This window comes from Staurois parvus, unplaced genomic scaffold (genome assembly GCF_062004578.1).
Source record: "Staurois parvus isolate SC_StPar_1 unplaced genomic scaffold, SC_StPar_1.0 ptg004013l, whole genome shotgun sequence".
Taxonomy (NCBI): domain Eukaryota; kingdom Metazoa; phylum Chordata; class Amphibia; order Anura; family Ranidae; genus Staurois; species Staurois parvus.
In genome coordinates, this window is record NW_028321808.1 from 1,031 (window position 1) to 22,307 (window position 21,277).

A 21,277-nucleotide genomic window follows, 5' to 3' on the forward strand; every position below is an offset into this window, starting at 1 on the left:
CCCTCTGCTAAGCTGGCCTGACCTCTTGGGCCTCGCTCTGCTGGCCTGGACTCCTGTAGATTGCCCATCCTATGGGGCCTTCCTCTCCTGGCCGGTTCTCCTGCACCTGTCCTGACTGCTCTTCTTCCTGGAACTTCTGCCTCCTGTTCTGCCCTCCTTTAGATCTTCACTTTTTCTCTTTTATCTGTCTTCCTGGGACCTGCTCTACTGGTCTGGCCTCTTCCTGGACCTGCTCTACTGGCCTTGCCTGTCCTCCTGTAGATTGCCCATCTTCTAGGACCTTCCCTTCCTTGCCCGATCTCACGTATCTCTCCTCCTTTCAGTGTCCTGGTCTGTCCTCCTGTTGGTTGCCCATTCTGTGGGACCTTGCTGTCCTAGAACATTCTCCTGTATCTGTCCTTCTGTTGGTTGCCCATTCTGTGGGACCTTGCTGTCCTAGAACATTCTCCTGTATCTGTCCTTCTGTTGGTTGCCCATCTTCTAGGACCTTCCCTTCCTTGCCCGATCTCCTGTATCTCTCCTCCTTTAGGTGTCCTGTCCTCCTGTTGGTTGCCCATCTTCTAGGACCTTCCTTCCTTGCCCGATCTCACGTATCTCTACTCCTTTCAGTGTCCTGGTCTGTCCTCCTGTTGGTTGCCCATTCTGTGGGACCTTGCTGTCCTAGAACATTCTCCTGTATCTGTCCTCCTCCTGTTGCCCATCTTCTAGGACCTTCCCTTCCTTGCCCGATCTCCTGTATCTCTCCTCCTTTAGGTGTCCTAGCCTGTTCTCCTGGTCTGTCCTCTGGGACCGCTCTGTCCTGGCTTGTTCCCCAGGTCTCTGCTCTACCATCTGTCCAGTCGTCTCCGCCTGTCCCATCCTATTGTCTGTCATGTCCATCCCCTCCATCTGTCTCCAGATCGTCCAACCTGATGGACCCACCATTCCCAAACAGCAGAATTTTTCCATCCCCTCCCAACACTTTCCCATCCAGGCCTGAAGTCTTCTCTCCGTCCCTCCTGGAGTCCTCCTGTCCTTCCATCTCACATTGCTCTCCTATGGTTTGCCCCTGACGGCTCCTGTCCGTCCATCCCCCACCCCCATCCCCCAGTTCTCTGAGCTCATTGGTCCGGGTCCTTCCATGTGTGAACCCCAAAGTTGCCCGCATGTTTTCATTACCCCCTCAATGCCCCATCACTTGGTTCTCTGTGTCCTCAGCCTTGTCCCCGCTCTTTGGGCCGCACGTTGGGTCCCACACCCCCGCTCCTTGGGCCGCACACTGGGTCCCCCGCTCCTTGGGCCACACACTGGGTCCCACACCCCCGCTCCTTGGGCCGCATGTTGGGTCCCCCGCTCCTTGGGCCGCATGTTGGGTCCCCCGCTCCTTGGGCCGCATGTTGGGTCCCCGCTCCTTGGGCCGCATGTTGGGTCCCCCGCTCCTTGGGCCTCATGTTGGGTCCCCCGCTCCTTGGGCCGCACGTTGGGTCCCCCGCTCCTTGGGCCGCACGTTGGGTCCCCCGCTCCTTGGGCCTCATGTTGGGTCCCCCGCTCCTTGGGCCGCACACTGGGTCCCCCGCTCCTTGGGCCGCATGTTGGGTCCCCCGCTCCTTGGGCCGCATGTTGGGTCCCCCGCTCCTTGGGCCGCACGTTGGGTCCCCCGCTCCTTGGGCCGCACGTTGGGTCCCCCGCTCCTTGGGCCGCACGTTGGGTCCCCCGCTCCTTGGGCCGCACGTTGGGTCCCCCGCTCCCTGGGCCGCACGCGTTGGGTCCCCCGCTCCTTGGGCCGCACGCGTTGGGTCCCCCGCTCCTTGGGCCGCACGCGTTGGGTCCCCCGCTCCTTGGGCCGCACGCGTTGGGTCCCCCGCTCCTTGGGCCGCACGCGTTGGGTCCCCCGCTCCTTGGGCCGCACGCGTTGGGTCCCCCGCTCTTTGGGCCGCACACTGGGTCCCCCGCTCTTTGGGCTGCACGTTGGGTCCCACACCCCCGCTCCTTGGGCCACACACTGGGTCCCCCGCTCCTTGGGCCACACACTGGGGCCCCCCCCCCCCCGCTCCTTGGGCCACACGTTGGGTCTCCCGCTCCTTGGGCCACACACTGGGTCCCACACCCCCGCTCCTTGGGCTGCATGTTGGGTCTCCCGCTCCTTGGGCCGCACACTGGGGCCCCCCCCCCCGCTCCTTGGGCCGCACACTGGGGCCCCCCCCCCCTCGGTATTTGAAGTCCCGGGTGTGGACACTTCAGTGGATTCCTTCTCCATAAACGATGGGCGGGATCACGGGTGGAATCCTCGGCGTCATGCGACAAGATCCGACACGTCTCCTCCTTCCGATACAAAACGCTCCCTAAACTTTCCTCCGTGTTTTCCTCCCCCCATTGAGGGGCGTAGAAGTGGGGGGCCCCTGGAGGTCGGTGGGGGCCCCTGGAGGTCGGTGGGGCCCTGTAGCCTCCACGTTGTCCCGGCCCGCCCTGTAGGAAACCTTCAATTAGAGGTCGCGCTCTGCCGCCGCTCGGCGTTTTTGTGGTCGAATCCCAACGATTTGACTTCTTCACCTCGGAGGATCCATGTTTAGCCGGGGGCGCCTTGCCAAGAAGGAGGGGGCCCAGCACCAGGGGCCCCAAAGCCAGGGGCCCCAGCTTCGGCCCTCCAATGGGGATCACCATTTTTATTAGAGGGATAGAATGCATCCCGGCCTGCTTTGTACCTCGCCGCGGGGTGTGTTGGCGCTACGCTGGTCACAGGCCGGGCCCCGGCAGGTGCAGCGGTCACGCTCCGAGTGATTGGCCGTGTGTATGCCGCCCCCCCACTGGGGTTGGAGGGGATTTGGGAGGCTGTGAAGTGGGAGCTCCAGCTGGGAGGCTAAAGAGGGGCCCCGTAATGTGTCACAGCTGAGCGGGCTCTAATGTAAACCTCCACGGTGGGGGAGGGGCAGTAGCTGCATGGAGGGGCCCCCACTGTGTCTGGAATTTACAGTCAATGCCCTTCACTGCTAATGGGGCCAAACAAAAGGGGGGGGGGGGGCGGTAAAACGGAAACCGACTTCTCCATACCGGCGGTGTAACAATGGTTGTCGCAGAACGGGATTCACGACGCGGGAGTCGCCTGTACAGTCCGGCGATCGCTGGCTGTCCGCGGAATCCGCGACGGGAGGGGGCGGAGCTCGCCGTGTGCGATCTTTGCGGTCCGACGCACCAAAACCTCCGAAGTCGCTGCGACGGCCAGGAGAGCCGCATTTTCGGGAGGTGTCAGGTGACGGCCACACCCGGCGTTTCCGGGAAACGCACCATTTCCAGCATCGGGCGCAAAAAGCACGCCAAAGAAGCTCCCGCCCCCTTCTCAGGCTCTGAGCTCCGCCTTTTTTTTTTTTTTTTTTTTTCTTTTTTTACCGCATTCGACTTGCGCAAAAACATGCGTCCGCCTGCCGGGTCCGGGGAGCCAATGAATGGAACTACAGGCGTGGCGTGCGACTTCTGTGCGTTTCCTGAGGGCCGGCCCACACCACAGAGACGCAGCGCGGCTGAATCTCCGCCTTTTTGATGCTTTGCGGTTTTGTTTTGTTTTTTTTCATCTCAAAAGGGACATGCGTTTATGCGTTTTCGATGCGGTTTTTTTTATGCGTTTTCAATGCGTTTTCACTGCATTCCAGTCAGTTCAGGGCAGTAAAAACGCAGCCTGTTCTACGTTTTCTGCGCTGGGACTGACCGCACTGCTGTGAACTGCGTCACCGGGACCCGTATCGCCTGCCGTTGATGCAGGGAAAAAAACGCACCGGACTGCGTGTGGTGCGACCCGTCCCTGGACATCCTCGGACGCGTGCGTTTTGTGTGCGTTTTTGAACCTTCAGGTGCGAATGCAGCCAAAATGTCCCCCAAGTCACCGGCCACATCGCTGCGATCTGCGTGCAAATTTTTTTGCGACTTTATTGCGACTTTTCATCGATCTCTGGCGATTTGCAGAGCGATTTTCTGTTCTACGGATGTGAAACCGCAACAAAATTGCAGAAACCCAATCAGGAACTGTTTTGGAATTGGCGCGGTCGTACCGCTGCGATTTGGGAATTGAATGCGAATGACGCCGATCGCACGGCTGCGATTTCTGAAGACTTTTCTGCTCCTTTTTGTGAAGATTTTCAACAATTTCTTGCAATTTTCCGTTCTCTGGATGTGAAATCGCAACAAAACGGCAGAAAAAGAACGACTTTAGAAATGGCGGCGCAGGAAATCGCATTTTCCCCCCCCCCAAATTGCACCAGAATCGCACGGGTAGGACTGGGCACTAAGTCACATAGGCTCATGCAACCTGAAAATCGCATGGCGAGTTGCACCCTATTGTCCGCCATTATCGGTGCGATTCCCGGCTTGGCTGGAGCCACGCCCACTTCTACAGCAGTCCACGCGCTACTTTTTGGTGCGATTTGCGTGGAGCTCTGTGTCAACGTCTTGCAAATCGGCGTGTCCTCCGACCCTGGCGTTGTGCGACTTCGCTGTAAGTCGCACGATTGCGGAGTCGGGATCGGCGTGACCCGGATATAAGTCATCGGTTGCACGGCTGCGGTTTCAAATCGCGCGATTTTTGAAGACTTTGTTGCGACTTGTGAAGATTTTCAGCGATTTCTTGCGATTTGCAGCGCGATGTCCATTCTGTTCTGACTGTGAAATCGCAACAAAACGGCAGAAAAAGTCGCGGAAGATCTGCTTTAGAAATGGCGCGGCAGCAAATCGCACGTTTTTAGCGCCTGACCACATCACTGCGATTTCTGAAGACTTTTCTGCTCCTTTTGTGAAGATTTTCAACAATTTCTTGCGATTTCCGTTCTCTGGATGTAAAATCGCAACAAAACGGCAGAAAAAGATGCGCAGGAACGACTTTAGAAATGGCGGCGCAGCAAATCGCACTGTTCAGCGCCCGGCCGCACGGCTGCGATTTGTGAACTGAAATGGCATCTAATGAATGTCGGCGTCCTAACGTGCGATTTTCTGCGCCGCCGTTTCTAAAGCAGTTCTTGGGCGACTTTTTCTGCCGTTTTTGTTGCGATTTCACATCCAGAGAACAGAAATCACAAAACTTGTTAAGTCTTCAGAAATCGCGGCCGTGACTTTAAGCCGCCTCCCATAACGCAGATCCGTGACATCAAGCCGCCTCCCATAATGCAGATCCGTGACATTAAGCCGCCTCCCAAAACGCAGATCCGTGACATTAAGCCGCCTCCCATAACGCAGAGCCGTGTGACTGTGACATCAAGCCGCCTCCCATAACGCAGATCCGTGACATTAAGCCGCCTCCCATAACGCAGATCCGTGACATTAAGCCGCCTCCCATAACGCAGAGCCGTGTGGCCGTGACATTAAGCCGCCTCCCATAACGCAGATCCGTGTGGCCCCTGGATGGCGGGGGTCTGGACCGCAGTAGGATGCGTTGGGGGCGGAGACTTCCCCTTGGCGCAGGATTGCGGTTGTAGCGATTGGATCCCTCAGAGTCGCACGCTTCGATGGAATCCAGGATTGCGCCGTTCATCGATGTTTCCTGATCGCTCGGAGCGCGCCATTCGTGTGCGGGTTGGTGAGGCTCCTCCCCCCTCCGGAGATGGCGGCTGTGGTCGGGTTCGGGGGTCTCTGGCGGCGGGGGAGGGGCGGGGGTCTCTGGCGGGGGAGGGGGGGGTCTGATTTGTATTAACATATTTGGGATTTTCTGGGAAGTTTCCTCTCCGGAGTCTCTCCTTCCATCTGCTCCCCTCCCCCCTCCCAGCCCCTCCCCCCTCTGAGCCCGGCCCCCTCCCCCGCTCTGCTCTGCCAAAACTCATTACAGGGGCCACCGATTCCCCTCCATTGTGCTGGAGATCGGCCCCACACCGCCAGAGCCGCAACAATGTAACCCCGCCAGAGCCGCAACAATGTAACCCCGCCAGAGCCGCAACGATGTAACCCCGCCAGAGCCGCAACGATGTAACCCCGCCAGAGCCGCAACAATGTAACCCCGCCAGAGCCGCAACGATGTAACCCCGCCAGAGCCGCAACAATGTAACCCCGCCAGAGCCGCAACGATGTAACCCCGCCAGAGCCGCAACAATGTAACCCCGCCAGAGCCGCAACGATGTAACCCCGCCAGAGCCGCAACGATGTAACCCCGCCAGAGCCGCAACGATGTAACCCCGCCAGAGCCGCAACGATGTAACCCCGCCAGAGCCGCAACGATGTAACCCCGCCAGAGCCGCAACAATGTAACCCCGCCAGAGCCGCAACAATGTAACCCCGCCAGAGCCGCAACAATGTAACCCCGCCACATGCCTTCCTGGGGAAAGGAACAATGTAATCGGACAGGAAATCTGCTACAATGTAGCATTCCTCCACTGGCAGCTCCCCTTCCCGCAGCAACAATGGAACGCTTTGAAGAATCTTCCTCTAAGAAGTAACATTGTTCTCAAAGCGTTACATTGTTACTGCGGGAGATCTCTACGGAGAGCATTTGAAGGATCTTCCTCTAAGAAGTAACATTGTCCTCCAATACTCTCCATAGAGATCTCCCGCAGCAACAATGGAACACTCCACCACAGGCGGCTCCCCTTCCTGCAGGAACAACGTAACGCTTGTTACTGCGGGAGATCTCTATGGAGAGTATTGGAGGAAGATCCTGCAAAATGTTCCATTGTTCCTGCAGGAAGGGGAGCCGCCAGTGGTGGATTGTTCCATTGTTACTGTGGGAGATCATTATGGAGAGTATTAGAGTAAGATCCTGCAAAGCGTTACTTTGTTGCTGCGGGAAGGGGAGCCTCCAGTGGTGGAGTGTTACATTGTTACTGCGGGAGATCTCTATGGAGGGCAATGGAAGGATCTTCCTCCAAGAAGTAACATTGTCCTCCAATACTCTCCATAATCTCCCACAGTAACAATGTAACACTTCGAGGACAATGTTGCTTCTTAGAAGAAGATCCTGCAAAGTGTTCCATTGTTGCTGCGGGAAGGGGAGCCGCCAGTGGTGGAGTGTTCCATTGTTGCTGCGGGAAGGGGAGCCGCCTGTGGTGGGGTGTTCCATTGTTGCTGCGGGAAGGGGAGCCGCCTGTGGTGGGGTGTTCCATTGTTGCTGCGGGAAGGGGAGCCGCCTGTGGTGGGGTGTTCCATTGTTGCTGCAGGAAGGGGAGCCGCCTGTGGTGGAGTGTTCCATTGTTGCTGCGGGAAGGGGAGCCGCCAGTGGTGGAGTGTTCCATTGTTGCTGCGGGAAGGGGAGCCGCCTGTGGTGGGGTGTTCCATTGTTGCTGCGGGAAGGGGAGCCGCCAGTGGTGGAGTGTTCCATTGTTGCTGCGGGAAGGGGAGCCGCCAGTGGTGGAGTGTTCCATTGTTGCTGCGGGAAGGGGAGCCGCCTGTGGTGGGGTGTTCCATTGTTGCTGCGGGAAGGGGAGCTGCCAGTGGTGGAGTGTTCCATTGTTGCTGCGGGAGATCTCTATGGAGAGTATTGGAGGACAATGTTACTTCTTGGAGGAAGATCCTTCCATTGCTCTCCATAGAGATCTCCCGCAGTAACAATGTAACACTTTGCAGGCTCCGCCCCTAGAAACCCCCAATTTCTGCCACCTGAGATCTTCCCAGCAAAGTAGCATTATTGGCGCCCGGAGACGCAGGGGGCGGAGCCACAAAGACGCAGCCAGGAATCGCTCTTCTCTGGTCGTCCATCGATTATCAGGTGATTTCTCCCCCCCCCCCCCCCGCCTCTGATTGGCTCCGCCCTCAATCACCGATCCGTCACGTGACCCGCGTATTGTAACCAATCGGGCGCTGCGGCTAATAGCGGACAAAATCCTCTTCATTTTCAGACAGTCGGCTTTTTCCGTCTGTGATGTCATCGACCGTCCTGGGGGGAGGGGGGGGTCTCCGGCCATACACAGCCCAATCTGATTGTACAATCTCCTTTCCCGTCCATTCCATCCCAGTGATGTTCCTGGTCATGTGACCGGCAGGGTTGGAGCTCAGCAGCATGGCTGCCTCTGGTCACATGACCCAGAAAGTTGCCGTATCCGCGTCGGGGTGATGATTGGACGGGAACCTCCTCCACGTCGGGGCGATCGCAGACTCATCTTCCACCGCATCCTCGTCCAATCAGATTGGAAGGTGTGTGGCCCCGGCTGACATTTCACACCTCAGATCAGCTGCATGGCCCCGCCCACTGCGCCCCTTCCCGGGATCCCCCCTTGACCCAGTCCCCCCCCCCCCCCCCCCCCGCTCCGGACAATGGCTCCGTTGTGTCTCACCCTCCTGGATTGCGCTGTCGGCTCATCACTCCTCACCTGCAGGGCGCGCGTTACGCCGCGTGGCGTCATGCCATGGGGCGAGGCGCCCTTCCCTGCACACCGCTTAAAGGGCCACCGAAGGAGCTTCCCGGAATGTTCAGGCGTGTGCCGGGGGAGGAGGTGTGATGATGAGCCCCCCCATGTGCTCCCTTTCACCCCCGCCCCTTGCCCATCTAGGCGCTCCCCCCCCCCCCCCCCCCCCCCTTGCCCGCCTGGGTGCCCTCTCCTGCACACCCTCCCTTGTGCTTTTGGGAGCTCTCAGGTGCTCACTTGTCCTGGTTCTCTCTCACTTTCTTGCTATCTAAGGATGTGCTCACTTGCTTTTGGGCGCTCTCTCTTGCCCCGGCCGTCCCGCTCTCTCTCCTGGTCCCGCTCTCTCTCCTGGTCCCGCTCTCTCCCCTGGTCCCGCTCTCTCTTGCCCTGGTCCCGCTCTCTCTTGCCCTGGTCCCGCTCTCTCTTGCCCTGGTCCCGCTCTCTCCCCTGGTCCCGCTCTCTTGCCCTGGTCCCGCTCTCTCTTGCTCTTGCCCTGGTCCCGCTCTCTCTTGCCCTGGTCCCGCTCTCTCTTGCCCTGGTCCCGCTCTCTCTTGCCCTGGTCCCGCTCTCTCTTGCCCTGGTCCCGCTCTCTCTTGCCCTGGCCCCGCTCTCTCTTGCCCTGGCCCCGCTCTCTCTTGCCCTGGCCCCGCTCTCTCTTGCCCTGGCCCCGCTCTCTCTTGCCCTGGCCCCGCTCTCTCTTGCCCTGGCCCCGCTCTCTCTTGCCCTGGCCCCGCTCTCTCTTGCCCTGGCCCCGCTCTCTCTTGCCCTGGCCCCCTTGCTCTCTCCCCCCCGGTCCCGCTCTCTCCCCCCCGGTCCCGCTCTCTCCCCCCCGGTCCCGCTCTCTCCCCCCCGGTCCCGCTCTCTCCCCTGGTCCCGCTCTCTCTGTAGTCGGATTGCTCTGTGTTCTCACTCCACATGTGCGTGTTGCTGGTGGTCACTCATCGCTCTCTGCTGCGTCGGCACCTCTCGGGGTGATTCTGCCCCCCCCTCCCCCCCCTCGGGGTCCCGGGATTAATCGGCGGCTCGCTGTTTGTTTAACTTCGTCTTCTGCCCAGAAATCGTTTGAACAGCCGAGAGAGACGAGACGAAGCGCGACGGTGTGGGCGGAGCTGTGCCGCCATGTTGTGCGTATGGGGGGAGGGGGGGCTGTTTATTATGGGTGGAGATAACATTGGAGACTACCTCCCCCCCCTTCCTTGCCTACAGAGCTTACAATCTATGACTGCAGTTTCCTCCTCGCTGACCTCACACCCGACTCATTGTACAAATATTTACCGTCCAGCCCTGAGGACACACCGCGTGCGGGCGGAGCGCCACCCTCCGCTGAGACGTATCCATGCAGGACGTGACCTGGGGTCGGGAGGGGTCAGAACCTGTCAGGAGAATTCCCTTCACTTCCTGTTCTGGTGACACGACAGGAAGTGGGAGGAGACTCCGCCCCCAATCACAGCGCTCACTAACCGCCTCCTCTCCCGCCAGGTTCCTGAAGGACTATACGGTGGTTGTGCAGATCAATGACTACCTGGACATCTACTGTCCGCACTACGACCCCCGCGTCCCCGCCGAGCACACCGAGAGCTTCGTCCTGTACATGGTGGAGCGCGAGGGGTACGACGGCTGCTACGAGACCCCCAAAGCCTTCAAACGCTGGGAATGTAACCGCCCCCACGCACCCCTGGGGCCAATCCGATTCTCCGAGAAGATCCAGAGGTACACCCCCTTCTCGCTGGGCTTCGAGTTCGCTGTCGGGACGGACTATTATTATATCTGTAAGTAGTCGCTGCCCCTCCCCCTCCCTTCAGGCTCCTCCTCCTGTATGTGTTCGCTGCCCCTCCCTTCAGGCTCCTCCTCCTGTATGTGTTCGCTGCCCCTCCCCCTCCCTTCAGGCTCCTCCTCCTGTATGTGTTCGCTGCCCCTCCCTTCAGGCTCCTCCTCCCGTATGTGGTCGCTGCCCCTCCCCCTCCCTTCAAGCTCCTCCTCCTGTATGTGTTCGCTGCCCCTCCCTTCAGGCTCCTCCTCCCATATGTGGTCGCTGCCCCTCCCACCTCCCTTCAGGCTCCTCCTCCTGTATGTGGTCGCTGCCCCTCCCTTCAGGCTCCTCCTCCTGTATGTGGTCGCTGCCCCTCCCCCTCCCTTCAGGCTCCTCCTCCTGTATGTGGTCGCTGCCCCTCCCACCTCCCTTCAGGCTCCTCCTCCTGTATGTGGTCGCTGCCCCTCCCCCCTCCCTTCAGGCTCCTCCTCCTGTATGTGGTCGCTGCCCCTCCCCCCTCCCTTCAGGCTCCTCCTCCTGTATGTGGTCGCTGCCCCTCCCTTCAGGCTCCTCCTCCTGTATGTGTTCGCTGCCCCTCCCTTCAGGCTCCTCCTCCCGTATGTGGTCGCTGCCCCTCCCACCTCCCTTCAGGCTCCTCCTCCTGTATGTGTTCGCTGCCCCTCCCTTCAGGCTCCTCCTCCTGTATGTGGTCGCTGCCCCTCCCTTCAGGCTCCTCCTGTATGTGGTCGCTGCCCCTCCCTTCAGGCTCCTCCTCCTGTATGTGGTCGCTGCCCCTCCCTTCAGGCTCCTCCTCCTGTATGTGGTCGCTGCCCCTCCCTTCAGGCTCCTCCTCCTGTATGTGGTCGCTGCCCCTCCCTTCAGGCTCCTCCTCCTGTATGTGGTCGCTGCCCCTCCCTTCAGGCTCCTCCTCCTGTATGTGGTCGCTGCCCCTCCCTTCAGGCTCCTCCTCCCGTATGTGGTTGCTGCCCCTCCCACCTCCCTTCAGGCTCCTCCTCCTGTATGTGGACGCTGTCCCTCCCCCTCCCTTCAGGCTCCTCCCCCTGTATGTGGTCGCTGCCCCTCCCCCCTCCCTTCAGGCTCCTCCTCCTGTATATGTTCGCTGCCCCTCCCTTCAGGCTCCTCCTCCCATATGTGGTCGCTGCCCCTCCCACCTCCCTTCAGGCTCCTCCCCCTGTATGTGGTCGCTGCCCCTTATTTCCTCAGTCTCCTCCCCCAGTGATCAGACTGTACATTGTAACTTTGTAGAAGGAGGAGGGGCATTTCCTCAGTCTCCTCCCCCCAGTGATCAGACTGTACATTGTAACTTTATAGAAGGAGGAGGGGCATTTCCTCAGTCTCCCCTCCCCCAGTGATCAGACTGTACATTGTAAGGTGAGAGGTTGTACAGGGGCTGATGTGTGTCAGACATTTGTGAACACGGCCAGGAACTGCACAGTCGGTTGATGCGCCCCCCCCCCCATCCTCAGTTTTGGTTGCCCCCGCTGTGTTTCGGAGTAGTTATTCCCCCTCGGTGGGGGGGGAGGGGGGGTTGCAGATGGTCTTTTTGTCTCGGTGGTCTCTGAGGTTAAACCCCCCTCCAGGCTCTGACCCCACCTGACCCCCAGAGGAGTGCGGAGCCCCTCCACTTCCAGAGTCCCTGTCATTGCCATAGTGGGGGCGGGGCCGGGCTCCTGGGAAGGTAATCCGATATCCTGTCAGACGGAATCCATTGTGCGCTGTGAGGAGGTGGAGCCAGGATGAGTGTCAGCTCTTGTGTCTAGGACACTTCTTAAAGGGCCGGGATTGAAATGATGTGTGGGGGGGGGGGCGGCCCTATCAGAGCATAGGAGTCCGGAGCTTGGCTGCGGAGCTGACACTCTAATGTCTGAGGAGGTCCTTGGCTGCGGAGCTGACACTCTAATGTCTGCAGTCCTCCTCAGCTGACCAACCTCTCCCTCTGGTGCTGGCGGAGTGCAGTTGCCGGTGACCCCTGTGTGGGCGGAGCTGTCAGGAATGTAGCCGGACTCCTCCCTCGGCGCTGCGTCGGATAATTAAAAAGTTAGACACCCCCCCCCATCCCCCACGTGCCGTCTGCGGGGGTCTGACCCCCCCCCCCCCCATCCCCCGCGGGGTCTCTGCACCGTCTCGGGTTCCCGGTTTGCGTCGGATCTGATGGTCCGCTGACTCTGAGCTCCTCCCGGCGCCATGAAACGGCCTTTTGTGGCTTCACCGCCGATCCCGCGCCCCCCCCGCCGCGCCTCCCGGGACCTGATGTCACCACCCTCCCTGCCAATCAGACGTCGCCGTCGTGGCCAGATCTCCCTCTGCGCACTCCGCGGCGGTCTGTATATTCGCCGCCATCGAACATTCGCCCCCCCTCCCCCCCCCTCGCTACGCACATTGATGAAATATTCGCCGTTCTATACTGCCGACCCCGAGATCTGTGTACTCCTGTCTGTCCGGGCGCCATGCTGGGACTTGTGGTTCTGCACCCAGCGGGTCACTGACTGGACATCTGGTACATATTAGAGTGTCAGCTCTGCAGCCAATTCCCCCCTCCCCCCCTCTGCAGTCTGTACTCCTTGGCTGTAGAACAAATATCTGCGGTGTCTTCCCCCCCCCCCCCTTCCCTCCAATGGTCTAGTCCTCGACTGCAGAGCTGACAATCTATCTGTAGTGCGCCCCCCCCTGGACTGCGATCCTCGGCTGCAGAGCTGACGCTTCATCTGCAGTCACACCCCCCCCCCCATTGACTGCGATCCTCGGCTGCAGAGCTGACGCTTCGTCTGCAGTCACACACCCCCCCACCCCCCCCCCCCATGGACTGCGATCCTTGGCTGCAGAGCTGACGCTTCGTCTGCAGTCACACACCCCCCCACCCCCCCCCCCATGGACTGCGATCCTCGGCTGCAGAGCTGACGCTTCGTCTGCAGTCACACACCCCCCCCCCCCCCCCCATTGACTGCGATCCTCGGCTGCAGAGCTGACGCTTCGTCTGCAGTCACCCCCCCCCCCCCAATGGACTGCGATCCTCGGCTGCAGAGCTGACGCTTCGTCTGCAGTCACACACCCCCCCCCATGGACTGCGATCCTCGGCTGCAGAGCTGGCGCTCCGTCTGCGGTCTGCTCCCCCCCCCCCCCCCCTCCATGGACTGTGAACCTCGGCTGCAGAGCTGACGCTTCGTCTGCAGTCACACACCCCCCCCCCCCCCCCCATGGACTGCGGTCCTCGGCTGCAGAGCTGACGCTCCATCTGCGGTCTGCTCCCCCCTCCATGGACTGTGATCCTTGGCTGTAGAGCTGACGCTCTGTCTGCAATCACCCCCCCCCCCCCCCCCCCCCCCCCGTGGACTGCGGTCCTCGGCTGCAGAGCTGACGCTCCGTCTGCAGTTGCCCCCCCCCCCCCCCGTCTCTCTGTGGTCTCCCGGCTCATGGTGATATTGTCATTTCATCGCCTCCATTGCGGATGACGCAGCGATTTGCGCCCGATTCCCCGCGGTACGAGCTGGAAATGGCGATCGCTGAGCCAATCCATTCCTCTGAATGGTACATTTGGGGGTCACATGACGCGGTTTTCGCGGTTGTTCCTCGCGCGGCGCGGTCTCGAATTGTTCGCCCGTAGCAGATCCCGGAGGTCGGCTCCGCGTGCGTTGGAGAATTGCGCTCATATCTGGCGCTCCGTAGGAATCGCTGGAAGTCGGTGCTGAGCGACGGACAAAGCGGAATGAAAGCCTCTATTGGTCGGATCTGACTGGGGGGCGGAGCCTGGCTCACCCTGTTCTGGCGACATTTCTGCCGAAAATACATTTTCACAAAAATTTATTACTTTTTTTTTTTTTTTTTTTTTTTACATTGAAAAAAGTTGTAAATATTTAACCCCTCCGGCGCCGCGCTCCGTACTGCGGCGATCGGCGTCCTCCCCTCCCCCTCCCTCCACCGCCGGCCTCTAATGACTTTCTGATGTGCGCTGTGCCTCATTAACCCCCGACGCTCCGCATGCCCCTCCCCCTCCAGGTGTTTCCTGTTGGCTTTGTCCGCCGGGCGGTCTCCATCGCATTGCCTCGCTCGCAGGACGGACGCCGCCAGGAAGTTTTTTTTTTTTTTTTTTTCCTTCTTCCCTGTGGGCCCCTTGAAGATGGCGGATGGTCTGTCCTCAGTGGTGGTCCTGCGCTGCAAATGGCGTGAAAAGTGGAGTGAAAATGCGATTCCAGAACACGGGGGAGGGGAGGGGGCGGAGCCACATTACAAACCACTTTTATGCGGAGTGCGCTCTTTGCTGCTCCGTATTCCTCTGATCCCCCTCAGTGGCGGGGGGCGGAGTTTGCCTTCCTGCTGAGATAAGATCAGTTGGTCACAATGTGGCGCTGCGGGTCAGAGGCCGCGTGTGTAATCGGCTGACGTGACCAATAAAGTTTTATACAAGGTAGGAATGGCGGCCAACTGTCTGCGAACTAACGCCCCCCCCCCACCCACCCAGAGGGGGAATTAGCTTCTGCGTTTTTGTGTCGGCGGCTCTCCAAATATTTTTTGATTGACGTGCGACATCTCCTGGGCCAATGAGTGCTGAGCGGAGGCGTTGTGGCCCCCATTCTCCGCATTCCAGTCCTCCCGTATTCTGCAAGGTGCGGGCCGGTCCGACCGGTTCCTGAGATCACCTGAATAGGGAAAGTGGCCAGGCTCTGCGTCAGTGGGGGAGGGAGGGGGGCGGTAATGGAGGTATGATAAGGTCACTGAGAGGGATAACATGTCCTCAGGGACCCGCAACCCTCCGGGGACCAATCCGCCCCGACCCGATCCACCCCGACCCGATCCACCCGACCCGATCCGCCCCAACCCGATCCACCCCGAGACGCCTCCGAGTCCAGGCGTGACCTATAAATGACGGGAGACCTGTCTAGACTCACCCCTCCCCCCCCCACTATTATACCCCCATCCCCCTCCGTACCTCTATTATACCCCGACCCCCCTCCGTCCCTCTATTACACCCCCATCCCCCCTCCGTCCCTCTATTACACCCCCATCCCCCCTCCGTCCCTCTATTATACCCCCATCCCCCCTCCGTCCCTCTATTGTACCCCCCTCCCCTCCGTCCCTCTATTATACCCCCATCCCCCCTCCGTCCCTCTATTGTACCCCCCTCCCCCCTCCGTCCCTCTATTATACCCCCATCCCCCCTCCGTCCCTCTATTGTACCCCCCTCCCCCCTCCGTCCCTCTATTATACCCCCATCCCCCCTCCGTCCCTCTATTGTACCCCCCTCCCCCCTCCGTCCCTCTATTACACCCCCATCCCCCCTCCGTCCCTCTATTATACCCCCCTCCCCCCTCCGTCCCTCTATTATACCCCCATCCCCCCTCCGTCCCTCTATTATACCCCCCTCCCCCCTCCGTCCCTCTATTACACCCCCATCCCCCCTCCGTCCCTCTATTATACCCCCATCCCCCCTCCGTCCCTCTATTGTACCCCCTCCCCCCTCCGTCCCTCTATTGTACCCCCACCCCCCTCCGTCCCTCTAATGCATTGAGCTGTGATTTGTGATGTTAAGCAGCCAATCAGAAACTGGTGTCCTTAGACCTCCCCTGCGGAGGAGAATGGCCCCCAGTAGCGATCCTTCCTCTGTCTAGCTGTGTCTCCTCCCCTCTTGCCGCCATCTTGGATTATACTCACACCGTGTTCTGTTTCCTCCCTGCAGCCATCCCAGATGCAGACAGTGTTGGGGAATGTATGAGGCTTCGAGTGTCCGTCTGCTGCCGGCCCACCAGTAAGTCCTTCGTAAGAGAATCTCCTCCCACCGCAGAACACAATCTCCTCCCCCCGCAGAACACAATCTCCTCCCCCCGCAGAACACAATCTCCTCCCCCCGCAGAACACAATCTCCTCCCCCCGCAGAACACAATCTCCTCCCCCCGCAGAACACAATCTCCTCCCCCCGCAGAACACAATCTCCTCCCCCCGCAGAACACAATCTCCTCCCCCGCAGAACACAATCTCCTCCCCCGCAGAACCCACACCCTGAATTCCTCCATCACAGTGCTGATGGCAGATCTGGGAACTGATTTGTCTGCCTGCAGTGAGAACTGTGTGTGTTGCTCCGCAGTATTGGAGTGGTTGGTACGGTGCAACACATGCAGTCCTTATTTCAGACGTGTCCCCGGGCCTTCAGAGCCGACAATCTAAGTAATCTGATACTGACGGCTTTTTTTTATATATTTATTTGGGGACCCCCTTAGAGTCACCCCCCCGGGGGGAACCCTCTCCTCTGATATCTAACGCCTCTCTATTTCCCAGCTGTGCGGCCGCTGACCGAGGTCCCGAAGTCTGAGCCCAGAGGAGGGTCCCCTGGAGGAGGGAGGCTGCCCTCTCAAGGAGGTGAGTGGATAAGCAGGAGTGGAGGTCTTACAGTGGGGGAGGGAGACTAGCTAAGGCGGGGGTGGTGGCCTTATGGTGGGGGAGGGAGAGTAGATAAGCGGGGGTGGTGGCATTATGGTGGGGGAGGGGAGAGTAGATAGTAGGGGGTGGCGTTATGGTGGGGGAGGGAGAGTAGATAAGCGGGGGTGGCCTAAGCGTGGGGGAGGGAGAGTAGATAAGCGGGGGTGGGTGGTCTTAGCGTGGGGGAGGGAGAGTAGATAAGCGGGGGTGGGTGGCATTATGGTGGGGGAGGGAGAGTAGATAAGCGGGGGTGGTGGCATTATGGTGGGGGAGGGAGAGTAGATAATAGGGGGCAGCGGCCTTATAGTGGGGGAGGGAGAGTAGATAATAGGGGGTGGTGGCCTTATGGTGGGGGAGGGAGAGTAGATAAGCGGGGGTGGCCTAAGCGTGGGGGAGGGAGAGTAGATAAGCGGGGGTGGTGGCGTTATGGTGGGGGAGGGAGAGTAGATAAGCGGGGATGGTGGTCTAATGGTGGGGGAGGGAGAGTAGATAAGTGGGGGTGGCGGCCTTATGGTGGGGGAGGGAGAGTAGATAAGTGGGGGTGGCGGCCTTATGGTGGGGGAGGGGGTGGCGGCCTTATGGTGGGGGAGGGAGAGTAGATAGCGGGGGGGTTGTGGTCTTAACGTGGGGAGGGAGAGTACATAAGCGGGGTGGCGGCATTATGGTGGGGGAGGGAGAATAGATAAGTGGGGGTGGTGGTGTTATGGTGGGGGAGGGAGAGTAGATAAGCGGGGGTGGTGGTGTTATGGTGGGGGAGGGAGAGTAGATAAGTGGGGTGGTGTTATGGTGGGGGAGGGAGAGTAGATAAGCGGGGTGGTAGTGTTATGGTGGGGAGGGAGAGTAGATAAGCGGGGGTTGTGGTCTTAACGTGGGGGAGGGAGAGTACATAAGCGGGGGTGGCGGCATTATCGTGGGGAGGGAGAGTAGATAAGCGGGGGTGTGGTTGGGGGGGGGGGGTCAGTGCGCAACACTTAGGTTAACAGCCCTTGACCACCATTGTTCTGTCCTTTTTTTTTAAATCCCCTTAACCTTCTGTGGGGTCCGGGGCCCCCAACGGCCGGGCACCAGTGCGGAAATTCTTAGTTATCTCCCTGCATGTGGCCCCTCCCTCTCAGTTGTGGGCGTGTCCCTAGTATGGGTGGTCGGTGAATGGCAGCTTCCTGCTGAGGCTTCTCACTCAGGATTAATATGGATTCCATTTAAAGGGGAACTCCGGAGGGAAGTTTTGGGTCACAAAGTTGCAATATTTTTGTTTCTCTCCTCAGGATATCCCCGGGACAGGAACTCCTCCTTCCAGATCCACGTCTCTCCGCTCCTCCTCACGCTCTGCCTCTTCCTCCTCGTCTGCTTCTGACGCGCGATCCCCGAGGAGCGGACTGTGTGGCCCCGCCGCACCGCCCCTTCCCCTCCCCCACTCCGGAGCCAACATTATGGAATCGGACCCTTGGCCCCTCCCCCGCTCTGGATCTATTGTGCCATTTTCATTGTTCCGCGGGGGGCGGAGACGTTCCTGGACACGCCCTGCGGAGTTCCGACAGCCGGATCAGTTGCACATTTTTCATTTTTTTTTAAGTTAAGGAGAACTCCGGACTCCTCCCGGCAGAAATATCTATTTTTTTACAAAAACTGAGTTTAGAAATTCAGCACTTTATGGCGAGAAGCGAAATGTTGCGTTTTTTTATATGGAGGAAACCTTCCTTTTGTGCCTTGATGAACAATGACCCCGCCCCCGAAGTGGATGACCGGCCCCCTGGCTGTAGAGACCTCCCGCTTGGCAGGATGAGACACTGGCTCCGCCTCTTGCAGCTCCAAGCTCCGCCTGTGCTGCAGGTAGGTGCAAACCGCGATAAGTCCTCCACCCTGAACTGTACATAAATGGTGACTCTGCCCCTCCCCCTCAGAGCCTGGTCTCATGACCCCGCCCCTGAGGCACCGGTCATGTGATCTCATTGTGTCTGTCTCTTCCCTTGCAGTGTGTGTGGTCCCCTCAGTCGCAGCGTTCCGGGAGGGCGATCGCACCGAGAGGTTTCCTCACCAAAGAGGCGGAGCCATCAGCGGGTTACCAATCATTGGCTGCGGATGGAAAGGGGGCGTCGGCTATGTTGGGAACCTCGCAGGCGGAGGAGAACTCGCTCACAACAATCGGATTGGATCACCGCCAGCGTCACGCGTCTGATGGACAGGCGATGGATTTCTAGAACTTTCCTCCCCATTCACTGCCCCTCCCCCCCCCATGCTGGGCTCCGCCCCCGCGGGGCGCTATGTTCTCTGGAGAACAGGATGTGTCTTCCGTGAAGATGACGTGTTCAGTATTTGGCCTGTTTACAGAATTTTGTATAGATTTATGTGGAGAATATTTTTTTTTTTCTTTTATTAGAAACTGAGCCAAAAATAAAAAAAAATATTGTGACCACATGACCTCCCCGCCGTGCCTGGAACGCCCCCAACGCTGCGCGAGTCGCATACATGGGGTGCAATGTGCTGCAGGAACATTTATACATGGGGTGCAATGTGCTGCAGGAACATTAAATATGGGGTGCAATGTGCTGCAGGAACATTATACATGGGGTGCAATGTGCTGCAGGAACATTATACATGGGGTGCAATGTGCTGCCGGACCAATATACATGGGTGCAATGTGCTGCAGGAACATTATACATGGGTGCAATGTGCTGCAGGAACATTATACATGGGGTGCAATGTGCTGCCGGACCAATATACATGGGGTGCAATGTGCTGCCGGACCAATATACATGGGGTGCAATGTGCTGCAGGAACATTATACATGGGGTGCAATGTGCTGCAGGAACATTATACACGGGGTGCAATGTGCTGCAGGAACATTATACACGGGTGCAATGTGCTGCCAGACCAATATACACGGGGTGCAATGTGCTGCAGGAACATTATACACGGGGTGCAATGTGCTGCAGGAACATTATACACGGGGTGCAATGTGCTGCAGGAACATTATACACGGGGTGGAATGTGCTGCAGGAACATTATACACGGGGTGCAATGTGCTGCAGGAACATTATACATGGGGTGCAATGTGCTGCAGGAACATTATACATGGGGTGCAGTGTGCTGCAGGAACATTATACATGGGGTGCAATGTGCTGCTGGACCAATATACATGGGGTGCAATGTGCTGCCGGACCAATATACATGGGGTGCAATGTGCTGCAGGAACATTATACATGGGGTGCAATGTGCTGCAGAAACATACATGTTGAAATGTGCTGCTGGAGTATTATATATGGGGTGCAATGTGCTGCAGGAACATTATACATGGGGTGCAATGTGCTGCCGGACCAATATACAGGGGGTGCAATGTGCTGCCGGACCAATATACATGGGGTGCAATGTCCTGCCGGACCAATATATATGGGGTGCAATGTGCTGCAGGAACATTATACATGGGGTGCAATGTGCTGCCGGACCAATATACATGGGGTGCAATGTGCTGCAGGAACATACATGGGGTGCAATGTGCTGCAGGAACATTATACATGGGGTGCAATGTGCTGCAGGAACATTATACATGGGGTGCAATGTGCTGCAGAAACATACATGTTGAAATGTGCTGCTGGAGTGTTATATATGGGGTGCAATGTGCTGCAGGTTTTATTTATATATATATATAATCAATATACTGCAGGTTTGTTATACGGGGATTGGGATGTGATATTCTGCAGGAGTATTAACGGGGTGCAATGTTCTGCAGGTTTATTATATAGAGATTGGGATGCGATGTACTGCAGGAGTATTATACACTGGGTGCGATGTGCTCCGGTAGTGTTTATACATGGGGTGCGATGTGCTGCAGGGGTATTTTCATGGGGTGCAACATACTGATGACTTGTTATACATGAATGGAGGTGCTGTTGGGCCCTTGTCCTGTACAGTGGGGGGTGCAATGTGCTGCAGGTGTGTATAACTGGTGCCCATAAGATACAATGTGGTACAGGGTCAGTATTGGTGGGGTGTAATATGCTGCAGGGTGTACAGGGGGAGCGATGTGCTGTGTGTTATCAGCTCTGTACAGTGTAATCTTGGGTCATTATACATGAGGTGCGATGTGCTGCAGGACCAGTCATTCATGCGGGTGCAATATGCTGCAGATATATGATTGGTATACCGCAGCCACAATGTACATCAGGGATGGAACGCAATGTGCTGCAGGAGTGTCATACATGGGGTGCAATGTGCTGCAGGTTTATTATGCAGAGATTGGGATGCGATGTGCTGCAGCGTCATACATGGGGTGTAATGTGCTGCAGGTTTCCCATCCGTAGGACATGGGTGCAATGTGCTGCAGGTTTATTATAGAGATTGGGATGCGATGTGCTGCAGGAGTGTCGTACATGGGGTGCAATGTACTGCATGAGTATTATAGATGAGGTGCGATGTGCTGCATGGCCAATCATGCGGGTGTAATATGCTGCAGATATATAATATTTGATATACCGGAGCCTCAATGTACCCCAGGGAAAGAAATGATGGGATGCAATGTGCTGCAGGAGTGTTCTACATGGGGTGTAATGTGCTGCAGAGTTGTTATAGATTGGGTGCAATGTGCTGAAGGAGTGTCATACATGAGGTGCGATGTGCTGCAGGGCCATTATTTTCAAATGGGGTGTAATGTGCTGCAGGAGTATTATACATGAGGTGCGATGTGCTGCAGAGCCAGTCATTAATGCGGGTGTAATATGCTGCAGATATATAATTTGGTATACAGGAGCCTCAGTGTACACCAGGGATGGAATTGATGGGGTGCGATGTGCTGCAGAAGTGTCATACACGGGGT

At 58.2% G+C, this 21,277-nt stretch overlaps 1 protein-coding gene across 2 annotated transcripts; it reads left to right on the plus strand.

The window, feature by feature from the left end:
• The first annotated feature begins 7,457 nt into the window (after positions 1 to 7,457).
• LOC149427116 (ephrin-A4-like) lies at positions 7,458 to 18,882 on the plus strand. Of its 2 annotated transcripts, XM_089668246.1 has the most exons (6): positions 7,458 to 7,651; positions 9,768 to 10,057; positions 15,731 to 15,799; positions 16,327 to 16,407; positions 17,733 to 18,297; positions 18,441 to 18,882. In XM_089668246.1, exons 2-5 carry the CDS (start codon positions 9,880 to 9,882, stop codon positions 17,819 to 17,821), a joined length of 417 nt encoding a protein of 138 aa, XP_089524372.1. In that variant the 5' UTR covers positions 7,458 to 7,651; positions 9,768 to 9,879; the 3' UTR covers positions 17,822 to 18,297; positions 18,441 to 18,882. The 2 variants fall into 2 exon arrangements, with proteins under 2 accessions (XP_089524372.1, XP_089524371.1); XM_089668245.1 differs by lacking the exon at positions 7,458 to 7,651 and having other exon boundaries at positions 9,208 to 10,057.
• The last annotated feature ends 2,395 nt before the right edge of the window (positions 18,883 to 21,277 follow it).